Below are 20519 nucleotides of genomic sequence, written 5' to 3' on the forward strand. Positions count from 1 at the left end.
GCTGTGGCAAACTACTCCAGCCCTTAATCACCTTCAGTGTGAGCAGGCATCTCACAGTTGTTAATTGCATCAACTGAGGTTAAATAGAGACAGGGGAAGGGCATTGACTGAATTGTTTCTTGAGCACGTATAAAGAGACACTTACTGACACAGGAGTAGAGTGGAGTCAGGAGATATATACCTGTAATGTTTCATTCTGTGAATAAATTTATTCCAGGTAAAGATTGGCTCTGGTTTCTTCCTTTACCAACTTAGACTTAGAAAGCTTCTCATATCTAGAAATGTCTGAGACATCCCAGTCTGGACTGGGTTGCTAGCCTGAATTCACAGACTATAGCTTGAGGAGAGTTAATGTTAGAATTGTACTGCAATACAGTACATGCTTTAAGTTGGTAATCAAAAGCAGCTGTCCCCAACTAGGGAAGTATCAGGGCTTCATTACAGGAATATAAAAAGGTGTTCACACTGGCTATTGGGAGGAATTAGGAGAGTCTGCATCTTTACTCTGTAGGTTTGGAAATAAATCTGTCTTAAGGTACAAGCTGGCTCCAGACTCATTCTTTCGACAACATACGATTACTGGAGTTAATGAGGAGTGCCACTCCACATCAAGCATGGCTGACCAGGAGTCTCTCCCAATCTTACCACCTGCTGTAGGTGTGTCGGAAGTATTTGCAGTTTGACAATCGACCTGTTTGGCCGCATTACAAAGTCACCTTCCTTGGCCATCAAGTCCTGGGGCAGGACTCGAACCTGGTTCAGAGGCAGAGATGCTGCCCACTGTGCCACAAGATCTCCTCTTCCACGGCTGGAATATAACACCAATGTCTGTCCTAAACCTGTCCTTCACAACCCTGGCCCTGGGCCCACTTCTCCTGCTGCCTGACGGCATCTGAAAGTGCTGTTCCTGGTCTTCCTTCTCAATGCTACTGACCTCTAAATCAGGAATGAAAATAATCAATATTTACCTTGTCACCTTTCTGTCCTGTTGGGCCAGGGGGTCCTCTGGGTCCAGGGCTACCAGCCTCACCAGGACTTCCCTTGAAAGAAAAATGCACTGTTAGTTCTAACTCATATAATCACTCAGTATTGCAAGTTCCTTACTTTGGGTACTGCTCCTAATTCTTAAATACTCACTGGTCGGCCAGGGTCTCCCTTCTGACCACCTCCATCCAGCGAGGTTTGCGACCCCTGTAGGAAAAGTCAAATCGTCAATCGGTTTCTTAGTTCTGCTCTTCCGTTAAGTTCAATATTCCCCATGTTGCCAGCAGACCTCCCTATTCAGGAGAGTGGTAAGCTGGAGGAGTCTACGATCCAGGGATAGAATCACACAAGGCTAGATGCAGCAAAGGAACTCAACTGAGCAAGGCAACAGGGATCACTGGGAGTCATCCAGCAGGAAAACAGCAATCTGTCAGGCACAAACATATATAGAGACAAGTAGCCATGAGACCTAGTTAAGGTAGAGGGATAGCAGATTTGGACAGTCAGTGAAACAGGAAGCATTACCCAGTCAGGCAGTTGTGGAGTGGAGTCATGTGCTCGATGTGAGATATTTCAAATGGTAAAATCCACACACTGGGGTCTTGAACGGACAACTGGTCTCAGCATCCTTTGGAGTATGGGGAGAAATGGTGGGTGTGGAAAGACTCCTGGCAAATTGGAGTGGAAACCGGCCAATGGTGCGATTCAGGAACCCAGCTAACACAGGACAAGAGGTAGAGGCCCAGGTCCCAACTAGGGAAGACGCATTGAGCAGGCAGCCCTGTGACCCAGGCAGGAAGCACAGCAAGGTTTAGGCTCTCACGTAAAGAATGAGCACGAGGAGCAAACCCCAGCACAAGTCACAGCCTTCGAGAGAGAAGGGCAGAAACAAAAGGAATGAGATGAAAAAGGAAATCAGCCATTAAAGTAAATCACTTTGAGATGATGATTGAATGGAACATTCACTTACTCTCTCACCTGGCTCTCCCTTTTCTCCCTGCAAGAGAACGAGAAACATAATAAAGAGAACATTTCGAGAACAAGCACCTGTACAGAAGAGTAAACTATTCATTTTGCAAAGCTGCCAGACAAAATTGAACACTGAATGCTCTTCGAACCGTTCTGACGATGAATGCAACAGAGTCAATATCAACTCTTTATCAAGGTGCAAGTACACAATTAAAAGCAATTTTTAAAAATTCATTCATGGGGTGTGGGCATCGCTGGCTGGGCCAGCATTTATTGCCCATTCCTAATTGTCCTTGAGAAGGTGGTGGTGAGCTGCCTTCTTGAAGTCCATGTGGTGTAGGTACACCCACAGTGCTGTTAGGGAGGGAGTTCCAGGATTTTGACCCAGTAACATTGAAGGAACGGCGATATATTTCCAAGTCAGGATGGTGAGTGGCTTGGAGGGGAACTTCCAGGTGGTGGTGTTCCCATCTATCTGCTGCCCTTGTCCTTCTAGATGGTCATGGTTGTAGGTTTGGAAGATGATGTCTAAGGAGCCTTGGTGAGGTCCTGCAGTGCGTCTTGTAGAGAGTACTCACTGCTGCCACTGTGCGTCGGTGGTGGAGGGAGTGAATGTTTGTGGATGTGGTGCCTATCAAGCGGGCTGTTTTATCCTGGATGGTGTCAAGCTTCTTGAGTGTTGTGGGAGCTGTTCTCATCCCGGCAAGAGGGGAATATTCCATCACACTCTTGACTTGTGCCTTATAGGTGGTGGACAGGCTTTGGGGGGTCAGGAGGTGAGTTACTTGCTGCAGGATTCCCAGCCTCTGACCTGCTCTTGTAGCCACAGTATTTACATGGCCAGTCCAATTCAGTTTCTGGTCAATGGTAACCCCCAGAATGTTGATAGTGGGGGATTTAGTGATGGTAATACCATTGAATGTCAAGGGGCAATATTGAACTCCCCAGTTTAAGTTGATTGTTCTGTAATATTAAAGGTGAGTTTTGGAGCAGCTAAGACCTCACCGAATAGACAGAAGGTGATACAACTGAGAGTGAGAGTGATGTTGAAAGTGGCTGAGCTTGGTTTCCCCTTATCCTGGCCTCACTTATACTGGCATCTGCTCATTGTATTTTCGAACATAAGTGGAAGAGTAATTCATGTCCAGCGGTGCAAGTATATGAAACTTAGAAAGGGGAGTAGGCCATTCGGCCTCATGAGCCTACTCTGGCAAAGATTTCCATCATGGCTGACCTTTATCTCAACTCCACCTACCTGCCTTTTTTCCATATCCCTTTATTATGCAACAATCTCGGTCTTGAAAGCTCTGAATGACTCACCCCCCACCCGCCCCCCTCACCTCCCCCACACGCCCCCACCCCCCCCCTCCCCCACCCCACCCTACCACCACCATCCACTTTTTTTTGCAGCAGAGAATTCAAGATTTCTGCTACCCTTGACATGAAAAGTTGCTTCCCTTTAATTTTCCTAAATGATCAAATTCGATGATGAAGGCCGGAATTTTCCAGCCCCATTGTGGTGGGACCTGTCGTGGGGGACTCGGCGGTCCATTGACTTTCACCGGGACCGGACAATGCGGGCTGGGAGTGGGGCTGGACAATCTCACCCAATGCCCTCTCATTCTTGATTCCTCCATCACAGGAAATAGTTTCGCTGTATTTATCCAACAGAATCTTTTTCACACCTCAAAAGATCCCACACCCACACCCCTTCCCCCACCCCCCAACCCCCAGTTCAATCTTCCAAAGCCAAGCAGTGTTATTGGCCATGCAAGAACTCCCTTTACTCTTCTTAGAAATAGCGTCATCGGATCTCTTACGTCCACCTGAGAGGGAAGACGGGATCTAATCCAAAAGACTGCACCTCCAGCAGTGAAGCATTGCCTCAGTCCTGCACTGGGAGTGTTCACCTAGATTTTGTTCTCAAATCTCAGGAGCAGGGCTTAAACCTTAAATCTGACTCAAAAGTGTTGCCCATGGGGCAACAGCTGACACCAAAGGGGTACTCATACAGAGCCTCACCTCCCAGAGAGTTAGCTGTAACTCGGCAATAAGAATGAAGCACAATCGAGGAACAATTAAATCAAGAGCAAGCGCAAGGCACCCACTTGATTCCCTTTAATTGCCTAGGCAATTAAAGGGAATCAAGTGGGTGCCTTGCGCTTGCTCTTGATTTAATTGTTCCTGCAAGCGCATTTTTTTTGTTTTTGCTGCGATGACAACGTACCTTGATAGACCTCCCAGCAGGTCCTGGGGGGCCAATGGGACCGCGTGGTCCTCCTTGGCCAGGAAATCCACTTTCACCCCTCAGTCCAGGAAGACCAGGTGGACCAGGAATACCCTGCAACAGAGCAACAAAAGATGTGTCGAAGTACTGGCTATTTCTAACTACTGATCAGAGATTGCGTCAAGAGCTAACAACAGCAAAGGTGCATTCGCATAGCCCCTTTAACATAGTAATAAAACGTCCCAATGCCCTCAATGGGGGCATTCGCCACCCACCATTGCTTAAGTAAGAACTTACCTCCGTCTGTGCACCGTGAATAAATAACAAAGTGACATCCCTCTAGAAAAGAGGGGACCGAGCGTGGCCTAATAGAGATCTTTAAGATTACAGAAGGGTTTTTTACCAGGGTAGATGTGGAAAAAATCATAGTATAAATATAAGATAGTCACTAATAAATCCATTAGGGAATTCAGGAGAAACTTTTTTAACCCAGAGAGGGGTGAGATTGTGGAACTCTCTACCAGGTGGAGCAGTTGAGATGAATAACATAGTTATATTTAAGGGGAAGCTGGAAAAATGAATGGAGGGATATGTTGATGGGTTTGGGTGAAGTACAGTGGAAGGAGACTTGTGTGGGGCATAAACACCAACACGGATCGGCTGGGCCAAATAGCCTGTTTCTGTGCCATTGATTCTGTGTAATTTTATGTAAACAATGAGAGCATGTACATACTGGATTACCCGGCTCGCCCTTTCTGCCAGGATAGCCTCCTCCGTTTCCGGTCACTCTGCCGGGTTCACCCTAAAAGAGGGAGAAATTCACAAACATAAATGAAAGAAGGAAAGAATTTGCACTGATATAGCGCCTCCCACTGTCCCCAGGATGTGCCAACGTGCCTCATGCCAGTAAATTACGAGAACACCATTTCCACTTGGAACCTTTTCCACAGAAATCCAGCATGGACTCAATGGGAATGGCCTCCTTCTGTGCTGTAATGGCTCTACTTTAAAAAAAAAATTATAGTGTAATTATAGCTCTGGTCAGACCCCCGTCTGGAGTACCGCATTCTGTGCTGAACACCGCACCTCAGAAAGAAGGTATAGAACTTGGACAAGCTGACATGTAAATTCACTAGAATTATTGGACTAAAGGGTTAAATCATGAGAACAGGTTGCAAAAATCTTGGCTTGCATTCCTTTCAATATGGAAGATTGAGGGATGATCTGATCAAGGTGTTCAAAATGTCAAAGGGATTTGATACGGTAGATACAGGGACAATGTTCCCTGTGATTCAGGATTTAGAAGGGGTGCAATCTTCCTGTCTTTTGGGAGAGAAATCAGGCACCATTTCTTCACACAAAGGAGAGCAGAAATCTGGAATTCTCTACTTCCAAAGGTTGTGGACGCTGAGGGTCAATTGAACCTTTCGAGGCCGAGATTGACAGATTCACGTTAGGTAAGGTAATGAAAGGAAATGGAGGGAAGACAGATGACTGGAGACGGTGGAATAGGCTCAAGAGGCTGAATGGCCTACTCCTGCTCCTATTATGCTCGTCAAGGTGAGATAAGGTAGTGCTGGCAAATGAAAACCTTTCCATTTGAGATCTCCAGTGTCAAGCATTCTCAGATTAAGGTACAATGAAATGATGGAGACTAACCCTCCCTCTATGCTCCACTGAGTCTCAGAACAGTGCAGACAACTGTACAAGTGGAACATTGTTCCAATTTGCCACCCACCACCCGGTAACTACTCTGAGTAAGAGTGGCAAATCGTTACTAAATTAAGGACAGTTCCACGACCAGTGGTGCCTTTGCAAGATCCTCCAAATTCAGTGAGCAGGAAAGGCAGTCCAACAGCGGAGTCCTCTCCCAAGCTAACTTGCCCAACATCACTCAACGTGAATCAATCAGAACCAGTTCCGCTGGACAGGACATGTCATTCGCCTGCCTGACACTAGACTTCCAAAGCGACTGCTCCACTCAGAACTGGGTTGTGTCAGGAGACTCCCAAGGAGACAACGGAAATGCTTTAGAGCGGCCCTGAAAGTATCGCTGCACAGTCCGACATCCCCGCCAACCCATGGGAGACCCTGGCTTGTGACCAACCAAAATGGAGAAAGCCCATTCGGGCAGGCACCGGACGAATCGAGAGACTGCATTGGGATCGTGCAGAGATGAAGTCGGAGCATTCCGGAGCCCACCCCTTCCAGCACCACCTGCTCCACATGTGGCAGAGTGGGCCGATCGCGCACTGGACTTACCCAGCCATTTCAAAACCACCCATCCAGAATGGAAGCAAATCATCCTCCATCCTGAGGAGCTGCCTAAGAAGAGAGACTACCAGAGACATCCCCATCCAGTCTTCAAGGGTGATCCTGAGCTTCCGGTCACTTTGTCATTTTAAATTTCTTCCTGCTCCCGCTTTCACCTCTCCGTCCTCGGACAACCACACCAATCCAACGGAACCCAATGGATGTTTGAGAAACAGCCCCTTGCTTTTCGATTAGTCACTTCACAACCTTCAGGGTGAAGCTCACCAATTTCAGATCATCACCACTGCTCCTATTATTTTGAACAGGAAGTCCTGATAATGATCCCGCTGTTCATTTAATCACCACTGCCTCCCATCCAGTCCCAGACAATCCCTTCTGTTCCTCCCCCTTACCCTCCCCCGAACACCCCCGCCCCCCACCCCCCAACCCCAATCCCTTCCCTTTTCCTTCTTCCGTATTTGTTTAAAACCTCTTGCGTCTTCAGCGTTTCTTAGTCCTGATGAAAGGTCACAGAACTGAAATACTGGGCTGATTTTACACTCCCCCACAGGGGGGCAGGGGGGGGGTGTCTGAAGTCTGAAATCCGGCAGGTGCCCTCCCACCACCCCCCCCCCCAAACCCCTGACCTGTCTGGAGGTTTGCAGGGGGAGTGTCAGACTTCCCGCCCATCCCTGGGCCTAATTGTGACCCTTAAGTAATTGGTCAATGTGGAGCTTCACCCTGCCCCTGCCCTGTTGCCAAGATGCGAGGGGGTATAGGCAGGGGGGAAGGCCCACTCTGTGTGGGAAGCCCAGCAGCTTTAGCTGTGTGGGATGGGGGGACGGGGACGGCAGGGGGCGGGGGGGGTGGAACCTCCTTTGCAGATACCCCGATCCCATCAGAAGCAACCCCACCCCAGGTCATACTTCCCCCTTTACCCTCACCACCACCCCCCCCACCCCCATCCCGGCTTCTCGAACCAGGCCTCCCCACCTCCCTCTCTCGACACCCCCCGCCCCCGTCAGAGCCTGCTGGCCTGGCCAGGCCATAGCCCGGAATTACCCCTGAGTCCAGGCTCCTCATCATCTGGACTGGCTGTAGGCCCCAAGCATTGGTCACAGCTCCCACCTGGCGCTGCTGGGAGGGCCGGCGGCTCTCTAAGGCGGGACTTCCTCCCAAGATAGGCCGGGGGCTGGCAGGGCGGGGGGGGGGGGAAGTCTCACCTTCACAGAATCACACAGTGCAGGAGAGGCCCTTCGGCCCATCGATTCTGCACCGACACATGAGAAACAGCCGACCTACCTACCTAACCCCATTGACCAGCACTTGGCCCAGAGCCTTAAAGCCATGAATGCTGCTCCCGGTGTTAAGCTGTTGCGCGACAGCTGGTCAGGATCATGCACCAGCTGCCCCGCCGATTTTTTAGATGGGGAGCGGGGACGGACTGTGGCAACATATAAAACCCAGCCCGTTAATTCTGATTCTCTCTCCGCAGATGCTGCCAGACCTACTGAGTACTTGCAGCGGTTTTTTTTTTTTTTTGCTTAGATTTCTGATTCCCCACATCTATGGTAGCTTGTCCTCTCTGCAAGAGAACGAAGTCAACCCTGTCAACAAGGTTGTTGAATGGAAATGCCAGGATAATTAAAAACAGTCTTCGCTTGAATTGATGCCTCAAGGGATGTCAATGTCCAGGGAAACGCTAATCTGGCGGGGTGGGGTGGGGAGGGAATCCGATTCCACAGGAGTTTACAAAAGGCAACCGGACAGGTACCTGAAGGGGACGAAATTTCAGGGTTATGAGGAAAAAGTTGTGGCGTGGGACTGAAATGGACAGCTCTTTCAAAGAGCCAGCACTGAAACAATGGATCGAATGGCCTCCTTCTACTGTTGCAGCAGTGCAGGGGACCAAAGATAAGAAGCTCCTACATTTCCATTTACCTTCTCCAATGCCTCTTGTGGCCTTTGTGAAGACGCCAGCCTGGTACTGAATCAACAGAGGGCGTGTGCCATAGGGTGGCACGCACATGAATCAGGATCAATAGGGCCCCAAACCCTTTCACCTAGGATCATTCTAACCAAGGGTCAACATCCCATTATAGTCACAGGTTATTTTCACTTCCTGCGCGTATACAGAGAGAAAAGCAGGGAGGCGACAGGAAAAAGGAGATTGTCTCCAGGAGGTATCCAATTATTGGACGCACCAAAGTTTATAATATCTGCTTCTTCTAACCAGTGTTTAAGGGAACACCTATCGGAACATAGGACTCAGGAGCAGGAGTAGGCCATTCGGCCCTTTGAGCCTGCTCCGCCATTCAATAAGATCATGGCTGACCTGGTAGTGGTCTCAACTCCACTTTGCTATGTGCCCCCCACTACCCTTGGCTCCCTTATCTATCAAAAAACTGCCTAGCTCCACCCAAAATAAATTCAATGACCCAGCCTCCACTGCTTTCTGAGGAAGAGAATTCCACTGACGAATGACCCTATGAGAGAAAAAAACACCTCAGGATGTTTTAATGCTACACTAGAAGCTTCAATACACACGCAATTAAATACAATTCCACATTCTTCATGTGCTGTTAAAGAGGAAGTGTATACAGACCTTTTCTCCCCTTGGACCGACTGGTCCAGATGGTCCTGGTATCCCATTATCCCCCTGAAACAAGAAACTGATATTTCACCATCAACAATGATCAGAATCATCCTGTGTAGTCACAGGCCTCAGCAGCTTTGGGTACCAGTAATCAAAGTCTTGCCATTCACAGCCTCAAGATGTCCCAAAGCTTTGCAGCCAGTGAAGTATTTTTGTGAAGTGTACCACTGTTGTAATGCAGGGAATGCTGCGGCTAACTTCCGCATAGCAAGATCCCACAAACAGCAGCTAATCTTTTTAGTGATGTCAGTTGAAGGATAAATGATGGTCAGGACGCAGGGGAGAACTCCCTTGCTCTTCCACTGACGGTGCCCATGGAATTGGCGTCTTAGCCTCCTATGGTGGTGTGTTACAGATCACTCAGAGAGTGTTAGTTGCTGTGGCAACTTTTACAAGCTTGTTGTAGTCTGGGGCAAAAGGGTAGTGATGGTAGAGGCTCCGACATCACTTGGCTGACCAGGAATCTTTTCCATTCTTACTGCCTGCCATTGGCGTATGTTTAAAGGATTAACAGACTGATAATCGAACTGTTTGACTGTTATGAACACCCCTTCCTTGGCCATCAAGTGTGGGGCTTGAACCTGGAGTTCCAACTCAGAGGCAGGGACTCTACCCCATGCACTACAAGGCCTCCACGTAGCCTCCAGCATGGACACAGAATTCTAGAGATTGGGTGTACAAGATTATGAGGGGCCTAGACAGAGCAGACAGGGATGCCTTGATTCCCCAAGTGGAGAGATCAATCACTGGGGGCACAGATTTAAGGTGATTGGTAGAAGGATTAGAAGGGACACGAGGAAAAGCTTCTTCACCCAGAGGGTGATGGGTGTTTGGAATTCGCTCCCTGGTTTTCTGATGGAGACAGAAACCCTCAACTCATTTAAACGGTACCTGGATCTACACCTGAAGTGCTGTAACCTGCAAGGCTACGGACCAGGTGCTGGAAGGTGGGATTAGAATGGGCGGCTAGTCTTTAAATTTTTATTTTTCAGGCGGCGCAGACACAATGGGGCTGAATGGCCTCTTTCTGTGCCGCAGCTTTTCTATGGCTCTATGGGTGCTAAGGGGATGAAATTCCTCTTATGGTGAAAGATGGGAGAATGTTTGCTTTTCTGACATTAAGAACCCTTGACTAGAACGTGTGACGTTTCTAAAAATGGCTGCACTCACTCAGCGCCTGGTCGTTTTTGACATGCACGGTACCACGAAGGTATTCAAAGCTGGGGAGGGTGTGAGGGAAAGCAGAACGCGCACACGCTCTCCTGGAGGTCATTGGCTGATTACACCCTCCCCCGGCTCAGAAACATCAGCAATCAGTGACAGCACTGAGTGCAGGGGCAATGAAACCTGTGACCTATCAGGGGGCTGCGATAGTCAGCTTCACAAGAGGCAATTCACTGACTAACAAAGCCACTGGGTGGCAGCTCCCCACACTTAAACAACAGCTTTTAAACTGATGGCCAGAGACGCCAGTTGCGAAAATTCTACTGACTGATGTTAAACTGAATTAAGATGTGACCACAAAGTCCCTCTGTTGTCATTTATACTTACACGCTCTCCTCGCAAGCCTGGTGTACCTGGATTCCCCTAAAAAAGACATTTTTAAATTACAGCGTGAGCTTAGAAAAATATTCAAACCAACACGCTCATCTGAGTGAAATACAAATGAAAACTATTGCATTGTCATGGCTACACGATGCAGCTGAGTAGCTGTTAATTTGTTTCATCTAAACAGAGGCACAGCCTCAATTCTCATCGCTTTCGAAAACACAAACGCCCACATCCATGTTTTTTTTATTTGTCCTTGGAATATGGACATTATCTAATGCCCTTACCCTTGAGAAGTATTGTCAGGAAGAACGTGGATTTGTCTACTGCCTTTCGTGACCTCAAGATGTGGCAAAGACTTGAATAGTCAATTATTATTTTAGCTATTTATTTATTGGGCGAGGTCTTGAATACAAAAGCAGCGACGTAATGATGGAACTGTATAAAACGTTGGTTAGGCCACAGCTGGAATTTTGTGTACAGTTCTGGTCAGAACATTACAGGAAGGACATAATTGCTCTGGAGAGACTACAGAGGAGATTTACAACAATGTTGCCAGGGCTGAAAAATTGCAGCAGTGAGGAAGGATTGGATAGGCTGGGGTTGTTTTCCTTAGAACAGAGGAGCTGAGAGGCCACCTAATTGAGGTGTACATGATTATGAGGGGCCTAGATAGGGTAGACAGAAAAGACCTGTTTCCCCTAGCTGAGGGGTTAATTACCAGGGGGAACAGATTTAAGGTGATTGATAGAAGGATTAGAGGGGGCATGAGGGGAAGCTTTTTCACCCAGAGGGTGCTGGGTGTCTGGAATTCGCTGCCTAAGTTGGTGGTTGAGGCTGAAATGCTCAACTCATTTAAAAAGTACCTGGATCTGCATCTGAAGTGCTGTAACCTGCAAGGCTACGGACCAGGGGCTGGAAAGTGGGATTAGAATGAGCGTCTAGTTTCTTTATCTCTCTCTTTTTTGGCCGGCACAGCCAAGATGGGCTGAATGGCCTCTCTCTGTGCCGTAACTTTTCCATGGTTCTATAGTTCTAAGTACTTTCTTGAGGTGGAGTCAACGTCGTAGTATAAGAGATGCAGCAGCCAATTTGTGCACAGCAAACTCCCACAAACAGTATTGAGATATGTGGCCTGATAATCTGTTTTGGAGATGTTGGTTAAAGGATAAATGTTGAAGGGGACACTGGGGAGAAGTCCCCTCCTCTTTATCGAAGTAATCCAATGGAATCTTGGACACAGCAAGGCCCTGGGGCAGCAATGAGAAAATGGTTAGATTTTTGTTTTCATTTAGAGCATGTGGGCATAGCTGGTTGGGCCAGTGTTTATTGCCCATCCATAACTGCCCCTGAGGAGGTGGTGATGAGCTGCCTTCTTGAATATGATTGAGTGGCTTGCCAAGCTATTAAGAGTCAACCGCATTGGATCTGGAGGCACGTGTAGGTCAGAAGGGCTAAGGGAGGCAGACTTTCTTCCCTAAAGGACATTAGTGAACCAGATGGGTTTTTATGACAATCTGAGAGTTTCATGGTCACCATTACTTATTCTTTCACGTGGTTGGGTATAGAGCAACGACTATAATTTTACATCAAGGTGGTCAAGCCAGGATATTACGTTAGGAGTTTTTTTTCACTCATTCATAGGATGGGGGCATTGCTGGCTAGGCCAGCGTTTATTGCCCATCCCTAATTGCCCTTGAGAACTTAGTGGCTTGCTGGGCCATTTCAGAGTCAACCACATTACTGTGGGTCTGGAGTCACATTCAGGCCAGACCAGGTAAGGAAGGCAGATTTCCTTCCCTAAAGGACATTAGTGAATCAGATGGGATTTTACAACAATGGTCATCATCAGACTTTTAATTCCAGATTTTTTTATTGAATTCAAATTTCACCACCTGCCTTGGTGGGATTCAAACCTGGATCCTTACCCTGGGTCTCTAAATTACTAGTCACCAGTGACAATACCACTACAACACCGCCTCCATGTACCTGCTGTAATGTCTTCTTTGTATTTATGAGTTGTCATTGAGTCATTACGTGTTCCATGGTCTTTTCTGGGTGACCACAGTCGCACACAGGAGAGTTCTTAATTTTCCATTTGTGCATCGGGTATCTGCACCTGCCATGGTTTGTATGGATGTGGTTTAGGGATGCTCATGAGCTTTTTGGGAGGTTGAAATCAGGGACCTTCTGTGTCAGGTCTTTCTTGAGGGGTCACCATTACTGACTCTAGCTTTAAATTCAGTTAATTAATTGAATTTAAAGGTGGGATTTGAACTTGTGTCACTGGATCATTAGTCAGGCCTCTGGATCACTGGTCCAGTACCATAAACACTATGCTACCATTCCCCAGTTTTAGTGAAGCTGATTGAGGAGCATTTATTGGTTAGGACGGTGGTGTAGGTAGTCAATCTTCTTGAATCTCTGCAGTTCCATATGACATTCTTTGTCGCAGTTTGGTACAAAGAAATGGACTTGTTGGGCCTCTCTGCAGAGCAGTTAAGAGTCAACTGCATTGGTGTGGGACTGGAGTCACATACAGGCCAGACAGAGTCAAGACAGCAGTTTTCTTGGGTGAATCAGTTAGATTTTTAAAAACGAAGCTTGATGTGAGTACAAACAGCCCAGGCTTCCGATTCCCCTTAAAAATCTCACTCCTTGGGCTTTTACAGGTACAGTAGCTACTCACAGGCTGTCCAGATGAGCCTGGGTTTCCTGGCCTTCCTGGCGATCCTGGTCCACCGTCTCTTCCTGGGTATCCCTGGAAATCAAATACATTCCACAAAATCACTGGGCTGTTCATAGGAACACAGGAACAGGAGTAAGACCATTTAGCTCCTGAGCCTGTTCCACCATTCAATGAGTACATAACTGATCTGTGGACCTACTCCATCCACCTCCCTTTTCCCCATATCCCTTAATACCTTTGGTTGACAGAAATTCTATTGGTCTCTGTTGCAAATTTAAAAATTGACCTAGTATCAATTGCCACTCGTGGGAGAGAGTTCTGAACCACCCTTTGTATGTAAAAGTGTTTCCTAATTTTATGCTCCTGAGTCCTAGACTTCCCAACCAGTGGAAATAGTTTCTCTCTATATATTGAATAAATTGAAAAATGTGATCAAATCACTCCTTAACCTTCTAATTTCCAGGGAATACGCCCTAATTTGTGTACTCTCTCTTCATAGTTTAATCCTTGGAGCCCAGATATCATTCTGATAAATCCGCTCCCTCCAAACCAGTATATTCAATCTAAGGTCTGGTGCCCCGACAGCCTTCAGGGGTGGCTTAACCAGGGCATTGTATAGCTGAAGCATGATTTCTCCCCTCTTGGATTCCAGTCCTCTAGATAGAAAGACCAGGATTCCATCAGCCTTTTCGATTATTTTCTGTACCTGTTCACGACAGTTTAATGATCTACGTACCTGGATTCCCAAACGCTTTGGGCCTCCACTGCTTCTAGTTTCTCACCATTTCGAGAACACTCTAACCTATTCTTTTTAGGTCCAATTTGGGCCACATCACACCTGCTTGCATTGGAACGCACGAAGAACATGAGGGTTGCTTTTGGGCAATAAACGAGGACAAGTTGCTTGTTAAGTACTCACCGGAGCTCCTTTCTCACCCTTCTGACTTGGACGGGCTCCATCTATGGTACCTGGGTGCCCGGGTGGACCAGGAGGACCTTGAGGTCCCGGCAAACCGGGCTGACCCTGAACAACAAAAACCATTGCAGCGAATTATTACCTCTGACTTTAGAATTACCCACTGCCCCTCAGATTCAGGGTCTACTTATTGTTTCGTTTCTATTTCTCCACCTTATTCCTTGATGGGTGTTTAGTTTTTTTGTCAGTCCGCAACGTTGAATAGTTACACCACTGAGTGAAATTAAGGCTTTTAATCGCCTGAGGGGGTTTGGACTGAAATTTTCCAAAGTACTTTTTTTTACCCCTTATTCTCCGAGGGTTTTTTTTCCTGTTTTCATGTCTCTCGCAGGAGACTGCAGTGATGGGTGAGAGGTGTGGGGTGATGGGGGCGGGAAAGAAGTGTCTTGTCGTGATGGCCCAGCCATCACATTGTGTGGGAATGACTGATGGGGAGCCGCTCTTTTTATGTGTTTATGATCTTAAGATCAAATAGGAAGCCGAGGCTGTGAAGTGTCTGAGGCAGCGGCCATGAAGGGGAATGAAATCGGTGGCAGGATCATGGAGTTGGTGGCAGGTGGCCAAAAACCATTACTGTGGTCTTCCCGATCTTTAAGTAGAAGAAACTGTGGCTCACCCAGGATCGGATGTTGGACAAAGTAAACTTGTCAACACAGAGGCGGTGGAGAGCTCAAGAGAGGTGGTGGAGGGATAGAGCTGGGTGTCATCAGTATACCACAGTATACCACAGTGTACCACATCGGAGGGGGATGGTGTGGTTGACCATGTCAAAGACGGCAGAGAGGTTGAGATGGACAAGGGCAGCAGATGCAGGGAAACACCACCACCATCCCTTTAAACCACACACTATCCTGACTTGGAAATATATCGCTGTTCCTTCACTGGCACTGGACCAAAGTTCCAGGACTTTGGGTGTACCTACTGTGGGTTTACCTACGCCACATGGACTGCAGCAGTTCAAGAAGGCAGCCCACCACCACCTTCTCAAGGGCAATTAGGGTTGGGCAATAAGTGCTGGCCCAGCCAGCGAAACCCACATCCCATGAATGAATAAATAAACAAAGAGATGAAGAGGACAAGTGTATCATGGTGACAGTCACATTGGGACTTTGAGTGGATCATTTCAACAGTGTAGCAGGGGAGAACATCTAACTGGTGACATACAAGCATAATGAGAAAGGAGTGGATTTCTGGTGGAACAGGACACCTTCTGGTTAATCTTCTGTCCAGTTGTCCCAGTTCTGCCTCTCTTCTTCTGAGAAGCAGAACAGTAATGGAACATTATAGTTACAATAAAGCAAAGCTGCGTAGAGTAGACTGGGATTACAGGAAAAAAAACACTGAGCCAACCAACATTCCTTTTTCCAGGATATTCTTAATCCTGTTATATCCCTTTGGTTCAAAATAATAAAACACATTCCTCAAGAGTTCTTTATTTGAGGGCCCAGTCACTGAGAGAAGCATTTTCCACATTCAATGTCCTGAAGTTATTCAGCCATTCCACTGGTCTCACAGATTACAATATGTCACGTGTACTGTTTTGGAAGGGACAGAATTGGAGGCCACAAGGGTAGGATTTGGGTTTGTGACAATGATCCACTGCCGAGCTCCTGATCTCAGTCCCACCTATTCACAGAGATGGCAGGCGGAGGCCAAGGGCACCTGCAAAGTGCGGGTCCAAGGCAAACAGAGACACGGTCATGTTCCGTACATTCGATATCGGACGGTTATAGAATGACACAGAGGCTGCTCTGACACCAAGGGGTCGAAACTGGGCCTTGTCTCTGACTATGGGCCTCCTTCTGGCAATATTACTGAAGACTTGTGCTCCAGAACTAACTGCGCCCCTAAAGCGGTGAGATACACCTGAGTGATTTGCTAGGCCATTTCAGACAGCTTTTAAGAGTCAACCACTTTGCTGTGGGTCTGGAGTCACGTGTAGGCCAGACCGGGTAAGGGTGGCGGGTTTCCTTTCCCAAAGGACATTAGTGAACCAGATGGGTTTTTACAACATCAACTGGAAGTTCAAGTTTCTTTTTAAAAGTTATCGATTTCTACAGGGATTGTGACAGTTTCATGGTCACCATTACTCATGCAAACTTCTTAATCCAGGTTTATTTAATTAAATAAATTTGAATTCCTAGCTGCCGTGGTGGGATTTAAACTTATGGTTCCAGATCATTAGTCCAGGCCTTTAATTACTAGCCCAATGGCCTGTCCACAATGTGACCATATCCCATAAGGGAGCAGGGATGAGGGAGGGAAATGCTGACCTTGCCAGAGGTGTCCACATCCCATGAATGAATAAGTAAAAAACATTGGCCGGAATTTTACAGCCCCATTGCAGTGGGGACAGGGCTGTAAAATGTGGCGAGCAATTCTAACCTCCACTGACTTCGGCGAGACTGTAAAATCCTGCTAGTGTCAAATTCCGCCCATCATTTTTTTTTTCTCAATCTCTTTGAAGGCTTATTTATTAGATGTGAAAGTATTGGAGATAGGGGAAAGGTTGTTTGACTGGGAAGGACAAGTGGTCATATGATGAAACCTCCAGGAAAACATCCAACCAGAGCTGCTAACCCTGGATCTGCTCTGGCCATTCCTCTACCTTCTCTACACCTACGCTCCCCCACACCTTTCTCCCCTCTCAGCGCACAGCTGCAGACCATTTCTGCATCCAGAAATTTGTGTGGCGGGAAAGCTGTGTCTGCTAGGTGTGACACTGTTGAAACTAGGCCTGAGGCCTATAAAGTCCAGTAGGCCTTGGGCCTCTTGTAGGTGGCCAACTGTCCCATATTTTAAGGGATTGTCTCCTACTTTGACTGTTTGTCCAGTCTTCTGTTTCTTATTTCTAGGAGAGCTGAGGGAGACTAAGCCTAGGAGTTTCCTCTTGCCTTTGCCTTTTTGGTTTCTTCTTGTAAGCGTGTGCACTGTGGCTGTTAGCAACCAGGGGATGTTCTGGTCACCAGAGCATCCACTCCCCTCCACGCACCCGACCCCACCACCCTGACCCCATTCGTATGTTCACCAGCACCACTCCCAAGCCCCCAGTCAAAGTGCCCCTTATTTTATTCCATAACGAGTTGGTCACCCTGTTTGAATGGGACATGAGCTGCCTGCTCACTCCCGATTCCAGGCCTTAAACCAGGCTCCAAATAAACGGTGACACCACGCCCTCCCCTGGTCCCCCAGGTATCCAATGCATCTTCCCAGCTTCAAACAACACAGGTGAAAAAAATATACCAAAAAAAGAGTAAAAAAATGTAATAAAAACAAAAAACTGCGGATGCTGGAAATCCAAAACAAAAACAGAATTACCTGGAAAAACTCAGCAGGTCTGGCAGCATCGGCGGAGAAGAAAAGAGTTGACTTTCCGAGTCCTCATGACCCTTCAACAGAACTGAGTGAATCTAAGGAGAGGGGTGAAATATAAGCTGGTTTAAGGTGGGGGGGAGTGGGGGGTTGGGTGAGGGGAGAGAAGTGGTGGGGGGTGGTGTGGTTGTAGGGCCAAGCAAGCAGTGATAGGAGCAGATAATCAAAAGATGTCACAGTAAAAGAACAACTTTAGATCTTGAACTCCCTCTTCCATCCCCACCCCCTTTCTGTTTCTTCCCCCTTCCTTTTGTTTTTTTCCAATAATTTACATAGATTTTTCTTTTCCCATCTATTTCCATTATTTTTAAATCTTTTATGCCCTGCTAGTCTTTCCACCCCACCCCCACTAGAGCTGTACCTTGAGTGCCCTACCATCCATTCTTAATTAGCACATTCATTTAGATAATATCACCACCTTCAACACCTCTGTGTTCTTTTGTTCTTTTGTCTGTGACATCTTTTGATTATCTGCTCCTATCATTGCTTGCTTGTCCCTAAAACCACACCCTCCCCCACTTCTCTCCCCCCACCCAACACCCCCCCACACAACCTTAAACCAGCTTATATTTCACCCCTCTCCTTAGATTCACTCAGTTCTGTTGAAGGGTCATGAGGACTCGAAACGTCAACTCTTTTCTTCTCCGCCGAAGCTGCCAGACCTGCTGAGTTTTTCCAGTTAATTCTGTTTTTGTTTTAAAAAAATGTAATGGCGAGAGAGCCGAAAAGTGAAGCAACCAGCAGCAAAAACAGAGGAGCCAACGTTTGCTTGAGTAAAATAACCATTCCAAATTTTGACCGAGAATTTCTACTTTAATTCACTTGTAAACATGACACTTACATTCCTTCCTGGTTCCCCTTTCTCACCCTGTTAAGAAAAAAACACAATACTTCGATGAAACTTATACAAAGTCAAAATAAAATTCTTCACTCAAGAGGGTTATGAATCTTTAGAACTCCCAACCCCAGCAGTCTATGCATGTCCTGTCGTTGAATATATTTAAGGCCCAAGTTTAGTGGTAGCAACAGGATTCCTGCGGGCAGCTTGAAAGCGGGAGACAACCCCAGGGTTGCATTTTACTGACAGCAGCCAATTAAGTGACTGCCATCAGTGTCCTGCTTTACAATGGCGGTCTCCCCCTAAGAGCCAATCAGAGGGTCAGCAGCTCAGCAGCACCACCAGGAGCGGTGGCCGCCACTGGGAGTGTACCTGGAGGAAGAGCTTCACTGGGCAGGATTATCTGGTCCTGCCACATCATGGAGGTGGGGGGGGGGGTGGGTGGAGGAAGAGACGGGGAAATTTGGAAAGCGGCTGAAATTGACTGTTGGCCTCTCCCCAAATTTCCCCGCCCTACCCCCCCGACGATGCCCGCTACTGGCGGGACCGGAAAATCCCAGCCTATGTCTTCTGTTTATAAATGTTCAAACCTCTCAGTTGTCCTTTGAACACTCGGATTCACAATATAATCCATAACAAGGATATTAAATGGGCAAAAGCATCTTTCGGGTCAAGGTAGAAACCAAGAATGCAAGTGCTGGGAAGGTTTTAATAAATACACACAAATAACGATCCATGTTAATTCACTGGATAAGGGAAACTGTGAAAAGTGAAGCTGAACTCCTTGTTCAGGATGAGGCACGTTACAGGGTAAAAAGTGCCACCTCAGGCAGAGCGTTAAATAATAGCCAGAATTTAGTCAGGGGAGCTGCAGGCCAATTAGACCCAGTGGCTCTTCAGTCCCAGCAGCACCACCAGGAGTGCTGGCCATTGTCGGGACTGCATCCAACTAAGGGGCGCAGTGATAGGATCTGCCCTTGCAACAAGTTAAGCGGAGTTGGGTTTGCCAAGACCAGCCCGGTAGACAGGGGAGAGGGATGGTTGCTGAGGGCGAGGAGAGGGGTGTTGCCAAAGGGATGGTCATTACTGCTGAGCGGCTCCTCTGTGGGCCGAGTACCCGAATAGGAGAATCCGCCCATCCCCCCCCAACACCCGCTCCCCACAAGCCTGCTGGGATGCCGCTAGGGTTCACTGGGGGTCTCCCCATAGGGTGGGGGTCCCACCCACCGCTGGTAAAATGCCAGCAGCGACCAGAAGAGGTCAATTAATGACCACTTAAGCAGCTGAATAGGCCTCTGGATGGATCTTGTTGAAGAAGCGAAGGTTGTGAGGGGATTTGTTAGAGGTACTCAAAACCATGAGGGGTCTGAACAGAGTAAATAGGGAGCAACTGTTCTCATTGGTGGAAGGATCAAGAATGAGAGGGCACAAATTTCGTGGTGATTGGAAAAGGAACATGATGAAAAATCTTTTTGCACAGCGAGCGATTAGGGGCTGAAATATACTGCCTGAGAGCGGGGTGAATTCAATCACCGCTTTCAAAATGAAATTGGATCATTATCTGAAGAGAAAAAAACTTCCAGGGCTATGGGAAGAAGGCAGGGAGCGGCACTAGATGAATTGCTCTTGAAGACAGCCAGCAAGTTCTTGATGGGCTAAACGACCTCCTTCTGCGCTATAACCATTCTACGATGAGATTATGAGTTTATTAGGACTATGCAGCTAAGGAAGGTTTGTGAGTAGACAGACTTTGGCAATACCTACCTTAGGACACTGGGTAGTACAGTGGCCTGCTGTGGATGTCTGCAAGAAAAAGATTCAAAAATAAGCTTTGAGGCACAACTGTGTTTTCAGTCTAATAATAAGAACCCAAGAACTTGGTTACAGCAATAACAGTTTGCATTAATATAGCACCTCTGATGTAGCAAAATGGTGCTTTCGAGGAATATTACCATAAAAAGTTTGACATGAGTGGCATATTAGGATAAGTGGAGGTAGGTTTCGAGG

General features: G+C 47.3%; 1 protein-coding gene across 1 annotated transcript in view; it reads right to left on the minus strand.

Annotated features, from left to right (window-relative positions):
- col7a1 (collagen, type VII, alpha 1) overlaps positions 1–20519 on the minus strand; it is a 242415-nt gene that overhangs the window by 203959 nt on the left and 17937 nt on the right. The window contains exons 12-22 of the mRNA XM_041191107.1: positions 20277–20315; positions 18516–18542; positions 14246–14350; positions 13327–13398; positions 10641–10676; positions 9039–9092; positions 4914–4982; positions 4181–4294; positions 1955–1981; positions 1138–1191; positions 969–1040 (exon numbers count right to left, since the gene is read on the minus strand). Of these exons, the coding sequence (XP_041047041.1) occupies positions 969–1040; positions 1138–1191; positions 1955–1981; positions 4181–4294; positions 4914–4982; positions 9039–9092; positions 10641–10676; positions 13327–13398; positions 14246–14350; positions 18516–18542; positions 20277–20315 (669 nt within the window). The remainder of the gene's footprint in view (positions 1–968; positions 1041–1137; positions 1192–1954; positions 1982–4180; positions 4295–4913; positions 4983–9038; positions 9093–10640; positions 10677–13326; positions 13399–14245; positions 14351–18515; positions 18543–20276; positions 20316–20519) is intronic.

Source organism: Carcharodon carcharias, chromosome 7 (assembly GCF_017639515.1).
Source record: "Carcharodon carcharias isolate sCarCar2 chromosome 7, sCarCar2.pri, whole genome shotgun sequence".
NCBI lineage: Eukaryota > Metazoa > Chordata > Chondrichthyes > Lamniformes > Lamnidae > Carcharodon > Carcharodon carcharias.